The sequence below is a fragment of the Hibiscus syriacus genome, unplaced genomic scaffold, assembly GCF_006381635.1.
Source record: "Hibiscus syriacus cultivar Baekdansim isolate YM2019G1 unplaced genomic scaffold, ASM638163v2 tig00000002_pilon, whole genome shotgun sequence".
Taxonomy (NCBI): Eukaryota; Viridiplantae; Streptophyta; class Magnoliopsida; order Malvales; family Malvaceae; genus Hibiscus; species Hibiscus syriacus.
The window spans coordinates 1285330-1304399 of NW_024061752.1; the positions used below are offsets into that span (position 1 = coordinate 1285330).

Below are 19070 nucleotides of genomic sequence, written 5' to 3' on the forward strand. Positions count from 1 at the left end.
GAAAGGGCTTAACATTTTTCTTGAAATGATCTAATCTTTTCATGAAGATAATTGTTGAATAGGTATGATTGAATGAGTGTAACTTTAAACAACAACAACAACAACAACAAAACCCAATTCCCATATGTATGGGGTAAGGGGGAGGTAGGGTAGTAGGCTACCCCCAACGCCAGGTTGAGAGTAGCTTCCGTGGAAGACCTCCGGCAGTCAGAAAAATTAAAAATTTAGATAAAATGCAATGCATGTATAAATAAATACATAAATACATAGCTAAACAGTATTCATATGCAGTCATTAAAACCATATGTGCGTCTGTAACGGGAATTAATTCCTGCATAATAATCCCTGCGAAAGAATCTCTGCATATAGACAGAAACATAAGATCCGGCTAAATTTAAAAGAGGAAACATGAAGAGAATGATTTATTATTAATTAGTTGTAAATAGCATCAATTCATTCAATAATTTTTCCAACATATATACGGGTATATAATTCTTAGAAGGGTTTTTGGAGAAAATGTTAGTCCACATTACATGAACCATTTGGCGTCAATATTTTGGGTATGGTTAGTAGTGTTTTATGTGGATGTGTGGTACTGGGAAATGCCTAAGGGTTTCAATGTTCTAAAGAAGTTTTATTTAATATATATTATTGGATTGTTTGGAGATTGTTTAGTTAAAAAGTTTGTGATTATATTATGAATCTCCTCTAGCATTTATATTACGATTTCACGTGTATCAACTGTTCATTAATACTTTGTTATAGGATTATTATTTTTTATATTTTTAAAGAAAAATATGTAGGGTAAAATGTATCCGATTAATAATTTTTTAGAATAATTTCTATTTAAGGAGAGTGTAAAAATAAAATTTTACTTCTAATAGATATTGAATTCACAACTTAAATGAAAAGGGGTATGTCAACTAATTATAAAGTTGCTATTTTTAAATCTCGGAATCTTTATTTTTTATAATGTGAGATTATTATATCATCTTTTTAAAATGTGAAAATTTTTAATTTAATTTCATGAAGTATTTATCACGAGTCAAAGTCGATTTTATTTATTTTTGAACTCTAAGATCTCTTTCTTCTTTGAACCTGCTTCCTATACTTCATATTTTTATGTAATGAAAATGTCAGTAGTTTAACATTATTATTTTATATAAATATATAAAAAAATAAATTTTACTTGAAAATATAAAAAAATAATTAAAAATTACTTTAAATTGAACGATTATAAAATTTGAAAGAAATAAAACTTTTAGATTGAATCAACTCAAACCTATAAACACGCCCAGGAAGAGCTTGTTCTCGTCTCGCCCAACCTGCCTGCGTAGAACGTTGTAATAATCATCGGTTGCAAAATCCATGAAAATTTGAGGGGGGGGGGAAATGTCAAATTCAACAGAGAGATACCAAAAACTTTGCATCGGAGAATCACTCCCAATAATCTATCGATACCCAATTGCCTGCGAAGAGCTCAGCTTTATTCTCAGAGGCGCTTATGCTAAACTCCCCAAGCAGCTTCAATCCCTCATCTTTCAGCATACCCTTGCCGCCATTCGGTTTCTTCCCGAGTAAGCTCTTCGTTTTTAATTTCCTTTTCAATTCGTTACCCCTAGTCAATTCTGGGTTTTGGGTGTAGTTTGATTAAAGTTGGAAACTTGATTTATATGAATTTTTCTTTTTTGGAATTGGATTCTGGGTGTAACTAATCAAGTTCAAAATTAAAGCGAATCTCCTGTGATTGAATCAAGTTGAACACTTATTTATCATTCATAGACCGTTAATGGAAGGTGTTTTGGAGGAGGAAAAAGGGCTTCAAAATGATTGAGCTTAACCTAATTAATGTCGGTTCCATTGATCGGCACACTCCAATATCCGTAAAGCATGATATGCATGCTTCATTAGCGTAGCCGGCAGCCATGGTTCGAGTGGTAAGATTGTTATATGTTGGCACCAAATATCAGGGTAACACATACATACATGCTTCATTGGCATAATTTTTTGTTACGGTTTGATTTCTATCGATTTCAGATTTAATCTGTTTTTTAGTAATCAAAAGTGGGGAGAAGCGGAGACATTGATTATAAACGACTGCTTTGAATCATAGTTGATTAGATCGGAATATTGGCCTTGGGTTGATTACTACATCCATGCATGCATAATGGTTCATCATGTTAAGAATTCATTTTTGTTGGTATTGGGTGCACAATTAAATGATAGATGAGACCGCTTCAAAATGTCATTTGATTGAACAGGAACTTTTATGTTTTGGTTGATTATTACCTCTCACCATTCATACACGGTTCAGACTTTATCATGAATGTTATTTTAAATGTAGAATGCAGACTGGTAGCGCTGCTTCAGCAGCTCATCTCCTACTTCAGAGTGCAGAAGCTGCCTTTCCAAAACAGAAGAAGAGCTTGGTTGTTGCGGAGTTTAAGCAGGCAAAGGTTGCTCATAAAAGGCGCGGTAAAGCACACAAGGAAGACAAAGGTAAACTTTCGAAATAGGTCCCCTTCGAAATCTTTGGCCCTTAGCCAAATTGAATTTGAAACTAATCATACAGTTAATCAAATATCTGTTTTTGTCTAGTTACTTATCATATATTATCTCCTTATGTATTCCAGGTCCGGCACAATTGCCTCAAGATGTTCTCGTTCACATATTCCGTTTACTAGATTTGCAATCTTTAATCTCTGCAGGACTAGTCTGTTGGTAAGTTTTCCTCCCTTTTCAATGATCGTGTTGCAGCGATTATCTTCTAATTAATAGATTAAAGATGTAATAGTTAGCAGTTTGCATCCGCCCCTGATTCCCTTGAATCTTTTGTTGCTTATGTTACTGACTTTTGATTGCTCTATGAAGGTCATGGAATTTTGCGGCAAATGATAACCATATATGGGAATTGCATTATACAATATTCTTTAGCAGGTTAGTAAACGAGGATCATACATATCCGGAGGAGAGTGTGATTTCGAGGGCCAGTATTGATTGGAAAGAGACCTTTAAAAGAGCATATAAAGGTTCGCATTATAGGGGATATCTCCTTTTATCCCTAAACGCCTTTTTAATGCGCCACGCCATATGCGTTATAAATGTTATACACTTGCACACCATCTTTTTCGTCTTACCGTTGTTTGAAATGCCAGGCACTCATTCAAAGAAATTTATGTCCGGTAGGGGATATTGCGGGCATTGCGACACAATAGTTTGGCTCAAGAATTTAAAATGCTCTAATGGCCGATGTGAGCTGAAAAACGAAAGCCCGCGGATTAAGCCTATTTCACCCTATGAGGTATTTGTAATGTCAGTTGCTGCTTTTAGGCTCTCATTTCATGTGCTCTAAAGAGTCGCACACGTTTCAGGTTGTCGCCTATGTAACGGATGGATATATGTCGGAGATGTCTTCGTCGGATAGTGATAGCGAGTCAGACGAAGAGCTCGTTTCCAGATTATGGGCGTATCCGAGAGACATACGTAGAATTGAGAAAACACCTATTGTTTACAAGTAGTTCTGTGGAATCTTTTTGTAAACGAAGATGGTGTATAGAAATGAGCAGTTTCCTTGATCCTTCTACCCCCCATATAATTGATCTGCTTCTACTGGAGAAGGTAACTCTATGTAAATATCATTTTGTTTAGGTCATAGTCACACACAATAAATTTTATCTAATAAAAATGATTGTGATCTTGGGTTTAGACGAACCGTTAGAAATCAATATTCTTCCATTTGGTTTGGCTTGTTTATTTTCATTTTAACATAATCGGTTTGATTTTGATTCGGTTCGATTCGAGGTATCAATTTATCATATTTATTTAGTTTATTTGCATTTTTTGTATCGGTTAAAAGATCAAATTAGGGCTGACCTTTTAGGATTGGCTCACATGAGGGTAGGGGTGAGCAATAAAACCCCAAAATGAAAATGAATCGTAGTATTTAGATATGTTATGATTCACAAGTAGGGGTAAACGAGTCGAGCTCGAGTATTGTTAAAACATCCTTTGAAAACCATATTCAATGAGTATATCAGCAACTAAAACATAAAAGTTGAAACCGGGAGACTCAAAGATGATGATCGGTCACAATAAAAAGAACAGAAAATTTGCTTTCAGCAAAAAGAAAAGAAAATCCTCTTATATCGTCTAATCTCTTTTCTTCCCTTTATTTATATTAGCCATAACCTTCTTCTCTAATATTACATACTGCTTCTTGATCTCGATCATTGCTTTCTCAGCATGTGCATCCACCTTGTCCTCGTATTTCTCGTACAACACCGGCACGGTGTATAGCAGAAGAAACACTGTGTCATGTAAGTCTCATCAAATCCAGATGTATTTCGAGTGTTGGAAAAAGAAAACCAAATTCCTTACCGACGTAGACCAATGTCAAGAAGTTAAAACAGCTCCCCAGAACTGACACAAACCATAATCCAGCAACGGCCTAGAGCAGCAAAGCAAAATACATATATAGTGAGTCGAAAACCTAGCAAAATATGTGCTGAATACGAATTCTTTACAAGAAAAGAAGAGTTGAGGCAAAATCGACATTAATCAACTTCATCCAAGAGATGGGGTTTTTCTTTGGTTTTTAGGATAAAGCAGTTTTTAATCTCTAAACTTCAATTTTGTTCCTGAATTTTATATTTTTCTCATTTTTAGTCCTTTTGATAAGGTGATATTCTAATATCGTTACAATAATACAATATAGAAATGTCATGTCATCAAACTGACAAAAAAAACCAAATTTAGGGCTAATATGGACCAAAGTAGGTTTAAGGACCAAATTGAAAAGAAAAAACAAATTCAAAGACTAGAGTTACTCTATCCCTTGGGTTTTTAGCAATAGCCTAGAAAAACATAGCAGCTAAGCAAAGTACCTAGTGAGTTGAAAACATAGCACAAGTTGGATTCAAAGTGAGTGTGGGTATAGGTATAAATCTAACATGAACATGCTTAATATATTCTAGTTCTATATTATTTAAGAATCATAATATATTATTCATATTCAAATATGCACGGAAAACAGTTATTTTATGAGAAATGAAGAGTTAAAAGATCGTAATCAAATTCGTGCTATAGATGGATTTTTCTTTATTTGTTTTAACAAAAAATGTAATGATTAACATGCCCGTCGCCGTCGTTTAATATAAGTAGTTAACTAGAAGAAAGTAAGGAGGGGCATTAATGTTAACATACACCGATAAACGTCTTCAAATCTTTGCCGGTTGCAATGGTCCGCACAACATCACAGCTCGGTTAATTTCAGATAATAGACAAGATGCAGCTTTAAGGAGACACTTCTCAGAGATCACAGCTTCTGGAATGGTCGGTGGGGAACTTCGAATGAACAAGGTTGATAAAGTTACTATTAAGATTTCATTCACACAATCATATAAAGAGAATGGTTGAAGAACCTTACTTGTTGATGAAATGTGAAGCATTGGACCATAGGAAAAGGACTGATAAAGAGAGTATCAATATGTGGCAAACCAGAGTGATTAAATGGTAATCAATAACTTCAAAGAGAAACCAAAACGCTGTTACGCCACCAAGCACGGCTCCAGAAACTCTCTTGTTCCTCCACAGAAGAATATCAGCAGCTGCAGATCATCATTGAATGACCATAAAAGACGATATCAAACGATAGAAAAATAATAATCAATGCTTTAATTGAGTAATGTCACATGATTCTTCTACTCATAATATCATTCACAACTCTCAATTTTTTTAAAAAAGTTGCATCAAAATGAAGGCGATTAAGTTGAAATCCTTACTTTCGTAACTGGACTCAATCAAACAGAAGAACGAAGCAAGATTCTGGATCTAAGTCTAACCGAAATAAATTACATTAGCATTCACAACTCACGAATTACATAAACAGGAAAAAATGCATTAAAATGAAGGCAGTAGTATTGAAATCGTGAATTTGAAAGATTTCGTATCTGGACTCAATCAAAAGAGAGAGGGGAAGCAGGATTATGATTAGTAATTCTTTGATTTAAATATCAAATTACGAAATCAATTAGTAAAACAGAGCATGCCATATAATACTGATTTAATAAAAATTAATTCGCAGAATCAACATACACATATAAACGATAAATCATATGAAATAGTTTTACGTTTTCCAGCGCCTAAGACTTGATGAAGGGGCTTCTCTCTGCCGAAGAGGCGATAAACCTTGGACTTGAAAGGGAGTTTGTGGCCGTGAGAACGCTTGTCGTCGTCGGAATCGGAGGAAGATGAGGTGGAAGAGGACTTGCGGTGGATCTTCTCGGAGATCTTATCGGCGATCTCCTCCATCTTCGACTCGATGAGCTCCGCCATTGGATGCAATGTGCGGTTGGTTTCAAAGGATAGGAAGGCGTAAACCGAGGAGTTTAAATTTGTAGGTTCCGGAGGGGGAATGGTGATCCGAAGCTAAGGTCTTACGAGTGTAACGAAAAATGAGGGACTTGCTAATTTCTTGCTTCGGTTATTTATTCTCTGGCCTCCCATTCGTTTCCCGTTATAAAAATCTCTTTCTTGTTGACCTAATCCTGGCTCGACCTTTCTTGATCCGGTCTCCCCATCCTTGTCCCCCTATATGCAAACGTCACGTTACTAACTTCTCACTTGAAGTCACCGAAATTCGTGTTCCTCACCAAGAATCGCGTGTTCATTCTCAGGTCAAACAAACGAAGGGGAAACTTCGGTCCCAACAATAAAGGCGTCATCGACAAATGATCCTGATCGAACATGGAACTTCGGGTTGTTCGTATGCATGACCGTTAACACTATAATTCCGGTCTGGAACATCCAAACAGTCATCAGACCTCGAGGAGCAACCTCAAGAATCGAAAGATTCGACCTCGAAATGATCATTCGAGCTCAATGGAAAGAATCTTGCTATACTTGCAGCTCTTATGGTCATTATTGTACTGATTTTAGTTTTATCAGCACTGCTATTCACCTCCAGACATCCAAAGTTTCGAATGCGCTCGGTTGTGATCGAGAGTCAACTGTAGTACCTCTCTGAACCTTTGTTCAACATGAGATTAGTTGCTCAAAAGACCGTCTAGAACCCGAATTTTGGCTACTTCAGATATGGAAACACAAAAACCAGTGTTCGTTTCGCCTACACAGGGGCAAACAAGTTGGGTTGGCTTTGCTCACAATGACAAGAGTCGGGGGATTAACAACAAAAATATAAATGCAGTACTGAACTTGATCAATGTAAGAAATGATACAAATTTCAGAAGCAACCTCAGGTCCGAAGATTTTACATTTACCGCTCGGTCGAAGATGGAAGGTAAGGTGCATTTGATGTCTTTGGGGAAACGGAGGAAGGTGAACGGCCGGAGGCGATCTGCAGAAATGAACTGAACCGTTACAGTTAATTTGTAATGTAACCATGTACTGTATTTTTCATGCCTTCATTTCTGCCTGCTTCCATGACTCAAAAAGCTTGGCCACAGCAATCCAAAAGGAACCTCCCTCACTCACCGCCACCAGGCTGCTGCATTTTTCATATCTATAATCCGCTCCCTAACCGGAGTCACCTTTTTTCGACTCCATCAATTCCTTGACTCGTTTCTCCACCTCAGTCGAGCACACCAACTCAATTTCCAACTCCTCCATCGGTAAAGCAATCTTCAATTTTCCAACATCAACACCCTATGTACCTTTGCTCCGCACCGTAAAGTTCATTGAGCAATAAAAATAAAAAGTATGATTTTTGGTATCCAATTTTAATACTTTATAGTACGGTAGTTCTTTCATGATTGTTTATTTTGTTAATGTAGATAATTTCTAAAAATCATATATACATCTTTTAAGAAAAGAAATACTTTTCATACACAAGAAAGCTACCATTCGAAGGGAATTGTTGATTTCAAGCAATTAAGCCAGTTGCTTCATCGAATCTTTTATTATCTCATAAACAAGAAAGCTCCTGTTTTGAATAAGCAGCTGATTCGATTTTGCAAGGAATTACTTTCCATGCTATTGGTGTTCGTGTTTTGCAAGACGGCCAACAGGGTCATTAACAGAAACGAAGCAACAACACTTTTGGAACTAACATGTTCAAGTCATTTTGCAATTCCAACTCTTTCAAAGAAGGTATATATACATTCAAATTCCTATAATAAAACTGGGTCTTCCACACCACTTATGCCAAATACTTTGGAGACTAGAGTGGACAACGCACGCCACTTTCTTCAACGAAATGCCACAAAAAAGACGTCGTGTCTTGGACTGGGATGCTAATATCTTGGCAATGCCCGAATGAGTTTACAACGTCCAGTGTGTTGCGTTCACGTTCGACTTTGAGGATGGGACTTTCATTCAAGGTTATATGATTAAGCAAGGGATGGATCAGAACCTGGTTATGGTCAGCGGTTTGATTGATTTTTACTCCAAAATTGATTGAATAAGTGAAGCTTCTAACTTGTTTATTGATATGGGAAATTGTAATACTGTTTCTTGGACAATGATGATCTCTTCATGTCTTGAAGATTAGAACTTGGGTAACAGGTTCACTCAAAGGTGGCACAGTGGCTGATTTGGAGGATGATGGTTCGGTTGGAAATGCTCTTGTCAACATGTATGTCAAATGCTTCGATAAAGCCGATGATGCGTTGAGAGTATTTAGAAGAATAAGCTTACCAAATCTTATCTTGTCGACCTCTTTGATTGCAGGTTATCCTTTGATCTACAAGACATTATTGCACGCCTGCAAAGCGCATAGAAATATACCTCTAGTCGAAGATATGGCAAAACGAGGCAACTCAACCCATCAGGTCGAGCATTCTATATACTGCTAGTAAACTTGTATGAGGACTCCAGTTAACGTGACCTAGTGGAGAGGACACTCAAGGTGATGAGAGAAAAACAATCGAGGAAAGAATCCTAGCCAGAGCTGGGTGGAGATTAGGAACGAAGTTCACCTCTTTGTTGCAGGGGAAAGATCACATCCTCAGACAAATGAAATTTATAAGAAAATAGATTCGATCAAGGTCGTGTTTAAATCATCGAATAACGTCTAGCTAACGAATAATAAATGATAAATTTGTATAAATTTCTTAAGGATGGAGAAAAATAGCTGAGAGGACCCAAGCATTAATATTATTAGCAGCTGAATGGTTCTAGCTTTTGTCTTTAGGGTTTAAGTTATGTTCCATCAAAGAACAGGCACAATACGAGATTGAAAAAAACAAAAACAAAGGGTGATTAGAAAAATGCAATCTTCGACTTTGAAAACATAAGTGTCCATAGCCAAAATGCCTTCAGCATGCTTACTCCTTTGTCTGTGGCTCCCCCGAGGTGATTTTAGGATCATCCTTTTTAGAAAGGGCTTCGAGCGTCTTGTAGAACTCCTCCGGGAGAGGACCGGGACGGTGCAGTGGAACATGCTTGGGAACTGGAGCATCATTTTCGATAACCTCGCATTCATAGTCATCGGGAACACCCCAAGGATCCCACTCTGCAACCAACATGATATAGAATGGCATGTCATAATTCGGAAAATGCAAAGCATCAGAAGTTTTCTAGCAATTTTACTTCATATAAAGACTTGCAGCTAGCAGCAGAGGAAGACTTTACTAGACTCTAGAGAACAGATTAAAGCTCATCAAACAGCTGTGAGAGTGCCAACCAACATAATAACATTAACAAAAAAAAAACTGCCACAGAGTAGACCAGAAACATTGACGTCTGCAACTAAAAATAAATGCATCGATAAATTACAAATACGAGTTACCAGTTAACTACCTATATGCTCGGGACAACTAAAACAACTACCGGGCCTTCAAAGGTGAAGGATAAGTGATGCTAGACCAGAAGAACAACACGCATTAACATCAGTCTCAATGTCATTTAAATAAAGCAAGTTTCGAAGATTGAGGTAATCAGTAAACATTCTCATTTCACTGGCCACCGCATACATAAAAATGATTAACTAATTTAGATTAGTTAACCTTATAGAAAAAAGATGAATATTGGTCTCAATGTCAATGCAAATATGCAAGTATAATATATCCCTTTCCAAAAGCCGGCAACCATTTCGATTTTACCCACCAACCTATTATTCTCAGTCGATACAAAGTAGATTTCTATAATACTTTCACCGTCAAATTCATTCAAAATTCTATGCACATTTTCGATTATGATTAAGCAATTCTAATACCTTCTTATTGACAAAATTTATCATTTCTCATTGGCAGCCGTAGTTGAACAAAGCAATAACCAGCTCTAATTTAACCAAATTTGCATGAAGGAAGACTAAACCAACCCTGAACAAAGGACGAACCCTAAAATGACATAATAATTAAAACAAAATTTTAAATAAGGGGAAAAAAAGAAAGAGATGGAATGGGTACGAACCGATCATCTTCCCGATAAGAGTGAGCTCGTCGCGCGCTTCCTCAATGAGCTCCTCCACCTGGCCACATCCTAGACGCTTCTCGATCATTTCCCAGTCTTCTTCCTCTTGGCAGGCCTTCAGACGGTGGCGCGTGAAGCTCTCCACGGCCTTACGGTAGCCCTCGTCTTCGGGTACTGCCTGGATCTCCTTAAGGGTCTTGTTGTAGAGCCCGATCAAGACTTCCCTGGCGTTGGGGACAACGTATAACCCAACGATCCCCGTTGTCTCTTTCACCTTCGCCAACAACGGCCGCGCAACCAATCGCAGGAACATTTTTCAGCTTTGTCTATTTCACCTTCGGACTCTGGCGGCGCACTGTATTACTTCTCTGGCCTCAGACGTTTTTTTCTTCTGTTGCGATTAACAGAGAACCGAGCTCGGAGATTAAGAGAATGTAATTGAGTTGGGTGGTCGTTGAATCCTGTGTGGCGAATTCATAGGAAGAACGAATCTCGGCCGTTATCTTGTGGGTCGAAGATGACGGGTCTTTTGTAGGCTTTTGTTTTTGAAGACTCTCTTGGGCCATGACTAGCCCATAATGATGAAAAAAGAAAATAAATAAGTTCATCATGGTTTTTGTAATATTTAATTTAGATTAATGGTTATTAAATTTATTAAACTATTAAAACTTGGTTCAAGTACTAATAAATTGGGAAAAGTACATCAATAGTGTCTGTACTATGCTAAAATGATCATTTTAGTCTAAATTTATCAGATAATTACAAAATGGTCTTAAAGTTGTCAAACTGTTATGAAATAATCATTAAATTTATTGAACTTTTACAATTAAATATAGCATCATAATTTCCATTTTATAACAGTTTGATATGTTTAATTTTGTAACTTTTAAAAGTTTAGTGACCGAAGCAATTATTTTAGCATAATTTTGAAACTTTTAAAGTTTTGTAACTTTTACGTATACAACTTTACCTCGAATTCACTTTGTTTATTGCACAAAGAAACGCAAAGGATGCCCTTAGGTCACATTCAGCCATTAGGTAACTTTACTAAGATAAGAATCGCAAAGGATGCCCTTAGGTCACATTTGGCCATTAGGTAACTTTACTAAGATAAGAATCGCAAAGGATGCCCTTAGGTCACATTCGTTCATCATACACATTCTTTTTAGAGTATTTCATAATTTATTGCACTCAACATTCTTTGAAGCTTAAAGCTCAAAATAGAATTGGAATAATAATAACTTTGTCCGTGACGAATGGAATGAGATTTAGTTTTGTCGGTAAAGGTTCGAGATCATCGACGTGTTTGTTTAAACTTGAATATTATCAAGTATATTTAAATTTCAATTCTAATTTAAATATTATTATGTACTACTCATATCTATATATATTCTAATTATTAATTGAATTATTTATATATTATTGATTAAAATTATAATTTAATTTATATATTATTAGTTATTAGTTATGATTGTAGTTATACAAATATATTTTAAAATACAAATCTCGACCCTCCATATCGGCCTCAGTTCTCCCTTTTCTTTTTGTATTATTAAAATAATTTTAGAGTTAATCCAAATAAAACAAGTTTGACTAACTCTTAAAATTATTTATTAAAATAATATTTGACCTTGGAAGCCACTTATTACCAAAATCCACCCTTTGTGAACTGAGAGGAAAGGAATCTTGGCTTTTGTCCCTTGATAAAGGTCGTCCTTTTCCCACCCCGACCGAACCGGACACGGTCTGAACTCGCAATTCCAGCTCTTATCATGTTTCAACCTTACTGGACAGATTCTTATCAGTTTGTGGTTTATCTTTTATAATAATTAATTCAGCGATAATTATATAAATATATTGATTATTATCGTAATTAATTTTTACAAAAAATCGTAATTTTAATTATATATTATGTCAATTATTTGTAGATATAATTATATAAATATCTTAAGATTGTAATTATAGTTTCATAAATTACAATATTCATAATTTTTAAATTTTCATATCTTTTTGTTAATTATATGTTTAGTCAAGGAGGTCTGCCAGGTGCTAATTTTATTGTTTCAATTATTGTTGTAGCAAGTCTTTGATGTTAGTTGATTCGTTCAAACATTTTTATTCACATATATATTATTAATAATGAATTAATTAATATCTCATGATGAGTAACTATATTTTTTAAAATATTTAAGATTTTATATTTTCTTATAAGATTTACTGATAATCTTAATATAAAAAATTATGTGGTAATGATAATATATTAAAGGTATAATATATTGATGGCCAATGATTTTTAAGGACATTTATATTTTGGTCATTGAACTTTTAAAATTTATATTACAAGCATTTAATTTTTATTGTGCTTTTATAACAAGCATTGTCTTTAAAAAATGGATGTCCCTTGTTTATATGGGGTAAGGGGGAGGTAAGATAGTAGACTGCCCCACTAGGTGAGAGCAGCTTCCGTAGGAGACCTAAATTATGAAATGCCCTCCATGGGACTCAATCCCATTTGTTGTTAAAAAAATGATGTGGTAAGTTAAAAAAATATAATCTTATTCTTCCAAATGGACAATCATCGATCTTTTTATCATCATTTTTGTCGTCATTTAATGATTTATTTGATCGAAATGATCATCGAATTACTCCTATTGTTAGTTTCTTTATTTTATTTGATTCAAGTTAACGGAAAAAACCCTTTAATCTCCTCAAATCTCAATCAACACTGAAAGCCAAAATTTTCTAACTCATTATTGTCTACCGTCATATAGCTTTAAACCAAAATATGTTAATTTCTCGCAAAACAAAACATTCCCATCTTTAGGATTGATCGACACATGCTTCATTTATTGACAACTCTTTAAGGTCGAATCGGATAATATTATTTTTCTCTTATATCATTATTATTTTTCTGTTTTGGTGTTGTTTACTGTTATTGTTATAGACAATTGCGGTTGTGGATAGGTATTGAAAAAACATCGACTATGTAGTTGCATGTCATACGAGCGGTAACGGCCAATTTAGAAGAAGTTTAAGGTATTGTTAGGTTTTTTAGCATGTTAGATCAATTTTTCCTAACAACAACTAACAACAAAGAGTGTAATAAAAGTTTAATATGATAGTGTGACTTTTAAAATTGTAATGACCAAAGTGAAAATATCCTAAAAATTAATGACTATTTATGTAGTTTACCCATATATTAAATATAAAATTCGTTGTTAGGCTTTTAAAGAAAATATGACAATGCACGTACATTCTTTAAATATAATTATTTTAATCCGAATCTTTTAGGGATATCAACATTTTCTTATATTACTAAATAATTTCTTTTATCACTAATATCACTCAATGAGTTTTAACATACATAAAATTAAAAATCATATTAATTTTAGTGATTTATATAATCATATTAATTCATTTTTAACTATATTAAACGTATGAATATATATAGTTTTATATATTTATCCTCTTTTTTATTATTTAATAAAAATAATCAAAACCATAAATATTTTCTTATTCATAAATTGTTTCTATTTTATATGATTTATTAGTACATAAAATAGATTTTATGATTGTACTTACAAAATATGCTTTATTTTCCTTTTTTATCTTGCTAGCGAGAAATTATTAAATGAAAATCAAATTACATAAACTCTAGGTATTCTTAATCTCTCTATACCCAACGGATCCAACCCCCAAAAAATGTAGTGAACTAAAAAACGACGATAATAAAAATAAGTCTAGTATCCACCGCTGGAGGCGGCGCCGGTGGCAGTAGAGTTATCCGTGCTCCAAGACGAGAAGTTATCACCAAAGATCAGGCTTCGTCCTACTCCACTACCAGCACTTCCAACGAGTTCTCCCAAACCCTCAAAGAGATCTTCATCTACATGCACGTTGGGGATCAAAAGATCGTCGTCGTATTCATCGCTTTCACTTTCAAGAGCCATGCCTACTCTTTCATCCTCACCGGCGTTTTGCACGGCGACAGTGGCGTCTTCAGGCGCCGAAAGTGGGGTCGTGGGAGAGATGGGAGAGAGGCTCGTGGCGGATTGAGGAGAGGAGCAAGAAGCAGTGTGGTGGTGGCAGCGGCATTTTGAACAGTTGAAACCTTGTCCGAGTACTTCCGGCGAGAGAGTTCCGGTGAGTCGGCTTGGGGTGCGTGTGTTCGCCGGTGTAGGTAACGATAAAGATGTTGGGATCCGTATTGCTACGCTCCAATTGTTTCCTCGCCGAACACCCTTTCGAGCTACTGCACCTGTAGTAGTTCCTGAAAAAACCAAAATTCATCTTTAATTACACATTCATTGAATAAAGAAGAAAAGTAAAATTATAAGAATTTATCACTAAAACAGAATCTAATTGAAACCTTCATTGAGTCACTTTACCTTGGATACGGAGAGCCTTTGATGGGTTTCTGTCCGTATTTACGCCATGCCCAAGGATCCGATAACAAATTATCTGCAATTACATGGCATACGGTTCTTCAGCTGATTCTTTCTGTAAAAACAAAGGATTTCAGCTGAGAAAATACTGGAAAACAGCATCGATATTTTGGAAAACAAGTGGCGTTTACCTCTTTCTTGATCTTGGTGTCTGAGCCTGTGGTTGAACTCGTTGTTGAACCTCCTGCGACTGTGGTTTTTGCTGCTGCTGTTGATTCCCAAAGCCGCCGAAAGTGAAATAGGAGAGGAGGTTGGAGGTCAACGGGGAGCCAACCCCAACGGCGGTGGTTGTGGACTGTTCTTGCAGCCTTTGACGGTGATGATGATGAAGTTGGCCACTAAAACCTCCGTGGGCAGAACTCGAAGAACATGGATCCATGCCTTGCTTAGTGGTGATTATAGTGGTGGGGTCGATTTTCGGCAAAAAGGACATGTAAGAATCATGCAGGGAAACCGCTTTTAAATGTAAAGGGTCGTCTTCTTCCTCGAACGTCAACGAGGCTAAGCAAGCCAAAGGATCTTCCCTTGAACTACCGCAATTTTGATTGTTGTTGTTGTTGCTGCTGCTGCTTTCAACGGCGGCATATCTACTGGTATTGGCGGCGGCCGCGTGCAACTCCTTACAACGGCATAGAGATCCCAATCCTCGGCCATCTTTTTTGATGAAATTTCGAACTCCGAAATCTCAGATGCGTTTTCCTTATACGCAAATGGGAAGAAAAGTAAGGAGGCGACGCAGAAAGAACAGCGTTGACTTTCGTTTTTTGGTGTGAAACAGAGAGAGGATCGGCGGTGCACTGACTTGGTCATTGTTAATATTTATACAGGACAAAATTAAATAGAAATGTCAAATGCGTACTCCATTCATTTCATGAAAGGGAAAGAAAATTTTCGGTCTAAATCTGAATTGTATCCTTCTAATATACAAAATGAGAAGTTTAATCCCTCTATTTTAATTTATCATAATTCAATTCTTTGATCTTGAACGGATGATCATTGCTACTTTGTTGGATATAAAATTGATGAACTACTGTTTTTCATTGATTCTTTACTTGTAAAATGTTGGATTGCCGATTAATTATCACCTATTTAGAACAACATAATAATTTTCAGCATATAAATACTAAATTTTAATAAATTAAAACAAAAGGGACTAAATTCTACTGAGAAAAAATAGTTGATTTTTTTTCTTTATGAGTTTTAATTTCCACTTTAGCTTTTTCTTTGACTTCGTGAATTTGTCAACGGAGCAGAACAATTGGGCAATTGTAACGACGATGCTTCCAATTTGCTTATTTAAATTAGGTGATCAAATATTCAGAGTGTAATTATTTAAATTTAAAATAATAAAATATTTATTAAATATTTAATTTAAAAAGTTGAATGAAAAATCTAATTTATTTAAATTTAATAAGCTAAGAACTTAGAATACCATGAAACCAAATTTTTAATATAAAAAACGAAAATCTTTCCCACTTTCCATAAACCTTTGTCCCCGGTTACAACTCTTCATCGGTAGGGATGAAGTAAAAAAAAAATATTTTGGAGTTTAGCATAAAGTTTAAAATGTGAGTTAAAATTATAAATTACGTGTTAAAATAGGTTAAAAAATTATCAATGTTTAGAAGATGCCAAAGTTGGAAATTTTTCTATCTAATAAATAGTTAAAAGGGGTTGAACTGAAAAGTTTAAGCTTAAGGGGACTAAACATGGAATTGGCCCATTCAACAAAGGGGTCGATGCCTTTCACGTTCAAATATTAGGCAATAATATAATAATAATTCTTTATTTAATAAACGAAAAGTTTTAATCTAAATTGAAGTTTGAATTAGTTCGGATTTATCATTTTTTTTCTTTCAAATGTAATTAACTATTCTTTGTGATTCTCCTTGTTAATTTAAATATATATATTTAATGAACTAAAAGCTTAATTTAATTGAATAAAACTTTTAATTACCAATTATAAAAATGCAACAACTATTATAAACTAAGGTGATTACAAAGTAATATATGTTCTAAATACTCTCAACCATTTGACAATGAATGTTTAATCACCCTTACAGTCGCTGGTACTCGAGCTCATGACCTCTATGAGCAACAATAATTCCTTTAACTACCGAGAAAATTGGTTCGTGCTATAATCAAAAAGAATTAAAAGTAATCGAACCAACAAAATTGATCGACTAAATGTTAATTTATCTAGTTCTAAAATTAAAAGAGACCTAAAAAATGATTATACTAAAAAAACAGAGAGCTGCAATCTAATTAACCTGATATCAAAATTAAAAGACCTAAAAAGGAAATAAATTTAAAATTTTAAAGATAGTATTTAGTTTATCTAATTTTAAAATTAAGAGAAACTAAAACAATTGAAACCAATTGTTTTTGGCATGACACCTTCCTCAATACAATTAGCTTAACCCATGTTTTCCCTAAGAGGCACCTCAAATTGTTGCTTCAATCGAGGTTGCAAATTACTGTGTCCGTTGATTTTTTTTTTAAATTACATAAACGGAAACTCATATTAATGCAAGAAAACAATATTTAATTTGATTTTCCATAATGGTTAAAACAATTTGGTAAATATTGAAATTATGCATTTAATAACAGAATTTCAGGAAATTTAGACGCATAATGGTAGGTGCTGTCCCCCTTGTTACTGTGCATTTAGATTCAATCCATTTTAGCAACCCAGACAATGGTGGCAGCCTCTACATTAAAGTTCTAAGAAATATTTCAACGAGTTGTTCCTATAATTCTTAGCTTAAAATAGGGTAGCCTATTGCCTAGTGGTATATAGAGCTAGGGATGGCAAAGGGTCGGGTTCGGGTCGGGTATTGGTCCCCCGTTCCGTCCCCGTTTAAAAAACTCGTACCCGTCTCCGCTTAAAAAACTACGGGGATTTAAACGGGGATCTCCATCAGGTAATCGGGGAAAACCGCGGGGAAACGGATATCCCCGTTTAGCATAAACGGTTATTTAAACGGGTTTCGGGCCGGGTATCGGGCTGGGTATATATATTTAAATTAAATATATAAATATTATATATATATATATTTAAATTAAATTTATTAATATTATATATATATATATATATAAAAAATAAATTTTTTTAATATTTATCGGGCCGGGTATCAGGCCAGATAATCCGGGCGGGGATTACTAAACCCGTCCCGTCCCCGTCCCGTTTAACATAAACGATTTTTCCTCGTCCCCATCCCCATCCCCATTTAGCATAAACGGTTTTTCTCTGTCCCCGCTTAATTCAATTTTCGATTTTCCCCGTCGGGGTTCAAGTTTTTTTTGCCATCCCTATATAGAGCATGCGTGCAATTCATTAAATGGCTCATAAATCATGCATTTTTGTTCATCACATATTTTTCTCGTATTTTTTTTAATAGTTTAGACTAATTATAATATAATATTTATTCAGTATATTTTTAAATTATTAATAATATATACATATCTTGTAGATACAAATATTTGAACCTAAATTCTTTAGATATTAAAATCATTTTATGAATTCATTTATCATGTAAATTAAATAATAAGAAGTAAATAAATCTTATGTTAATTAGATGTTGGTTCAAGTTTCGTGTTTATTTTTCTTCTTGATTTATTCTTTTTTATAAAATAATGATATGTTTCACATCTTTATAAAGAGAAAGAAATAAAATTATTTAAAAATGATACTTGTGCTGTTATTAGGAAAGAGAAAAATAATATTAAAAATATATATTATGATGAAATATTAGAATAAAAAATAACTACTTAATTAAAATATAAATATAAAAATTAATAAGGTATTAAGTAAATAATATATCTAAAAACACTGGAAAAATATGTATTTTAAGAACAGAATCGAATACACGCCGCAACCGAACACGAGGGAAACAAATGAATAGGCAGATGATGTACGTGTACCGCCAGTTTTACAGTGCAGTTCTCAAACTTGGAGTCCGAGCTGCAAAAATTGCTTCGTTTTTGCTTCTTAAGCAATAGTCGTGCAGGCCACTCTCCTAACGGCGCGTGCAAAAACTAAGAATTTTAGAAGCGGATCTACCGACTAATCACGCCCTGATAGTTACGTTGTACGCCATCCTAATATACAGTTAAAAAAATATATTATAAGAAATGTTAATATTTTTTAATTTTTTTATAAAACACTAACTAAAAATATTATTTATTCTACCAAAAATATTAATTTTACTATCTAATTTTCGATAGAAAAACTAATAAAAAATAACATTTTAGATA

At 34.5% G+C, this 19070-nt stretch overlaps 3 protein-coding genes and 1 pseudogene across 3 annotated transcripts; 1 reads left to right on the forward strand and 3 right to left on the reverse strand.

The window, feature by feature from the left end:
* The first annotated feature begins 1279 nt into the window (after positions 1-1279).
* LOC120208180 (F-box protein At5g52880) lies at positions 1280-3650 on the forward strand. The gene is made up of 6 exons (XM_039207539.1): positions 1280-1577; positions 2345-2499; positions 2634-2721; positions 2872-3029; positions 3156-3301; positions 3372-3650. Exons 1-6 carry the CDS (start codon positions 1393-1395, stop codon positions 3516-3518), a joined length of 879 nt encoding a protein of 292 aa, XP_039063470.1. The 5' UTR covers positions 1280-1392; the 3' UTR covers positions 3519-3650.
* Positions 3651-4004: 354 nt separating this feature from the next.
* Positions 4005-6462, reverse strand: LOC120208276 (annotated as a pseudogene).
* A 2632-nt stretch (positions 6463-9094) lies between these two features.
* LOC120208373 (probable NADH dehydrogenase [ubiquinone] 1 alpha subcomplex subunit 5, mitochondrial) lies at positions 9095-10848 on the reverse strand. The gene is made up of 2 exons (XM_039207692.1): positions 10369-10848; positions 9095-9469 (listed from the first exon to the last, which is right to left on the reverse strand). The coding sequence occupies exons 1-2, from the start codon at positions 10679-10681 to the stop codon at positions 9282-9284; spliced, it is 501 nt and encodes a 166-aa protein (XP_039063623.1). The 5' UTR covers positions 10682-10848; the 3' UTR covers positions 9095-9281.
* A 3154-nt stretch (positions 10849-14002) lies between these two features.
* Positions 14003-15593, reverse strand: LOC120214390 (probable WRKY transcription factor 27). Its single transcript, XM_039212544.1, is given in 5 exon segments — positions 14003-14448; positions 14450-14638; positions 14757-14864; positions 14939-15420; positions 15423-15593. Coding segments are annotated over 5 exon segments (1164 nt in total). The 5' UTR covers positions 15468-15593; the 3' UTR covers positions 14003-14108.
* Positions 15594-19070: the final 3477 nt, after the last annotated feature.

Bases quoted from the DNA above. Each gene is read 5' to 3' on its own strand.
- LOC120208180 (XM_039207539.1), top strand. From the start codon at position 1,393: ATGTCAAATTCAACAGAGAGATACCAAAAACTTTGCATCGGAGAATCA. The intron at 2,500-2,633 runs GTAAACTTTCGA...TATGTATTCCAG, and splicing joins AGCACACAAGGAAGACAAAG to GTCCGGCACAATTGCCTCAA. The intron at 3,302-3,371 runs GTATTTGTAATG...CACACGTTTCAG, and splicing joins AGCCTATTTCACCCTATGAG to GTTGTCGCCTATGTAACGGA.
- LOC120208373 (XM_039207692.1), bottom strand. From the start codon at position 10,681: ATGTTCCTGCGATTGGTTGCGCGGCCGTTGTTGGCGAAGGTGAAAGAG. The intron at 9,470-10,368 runs GTTCGTACCCAT...TGTTGGTTGCAG, and splicing joins TCTTATCGGGAAGATGATCG to AGTGGGATCCTTGGGGTGTT.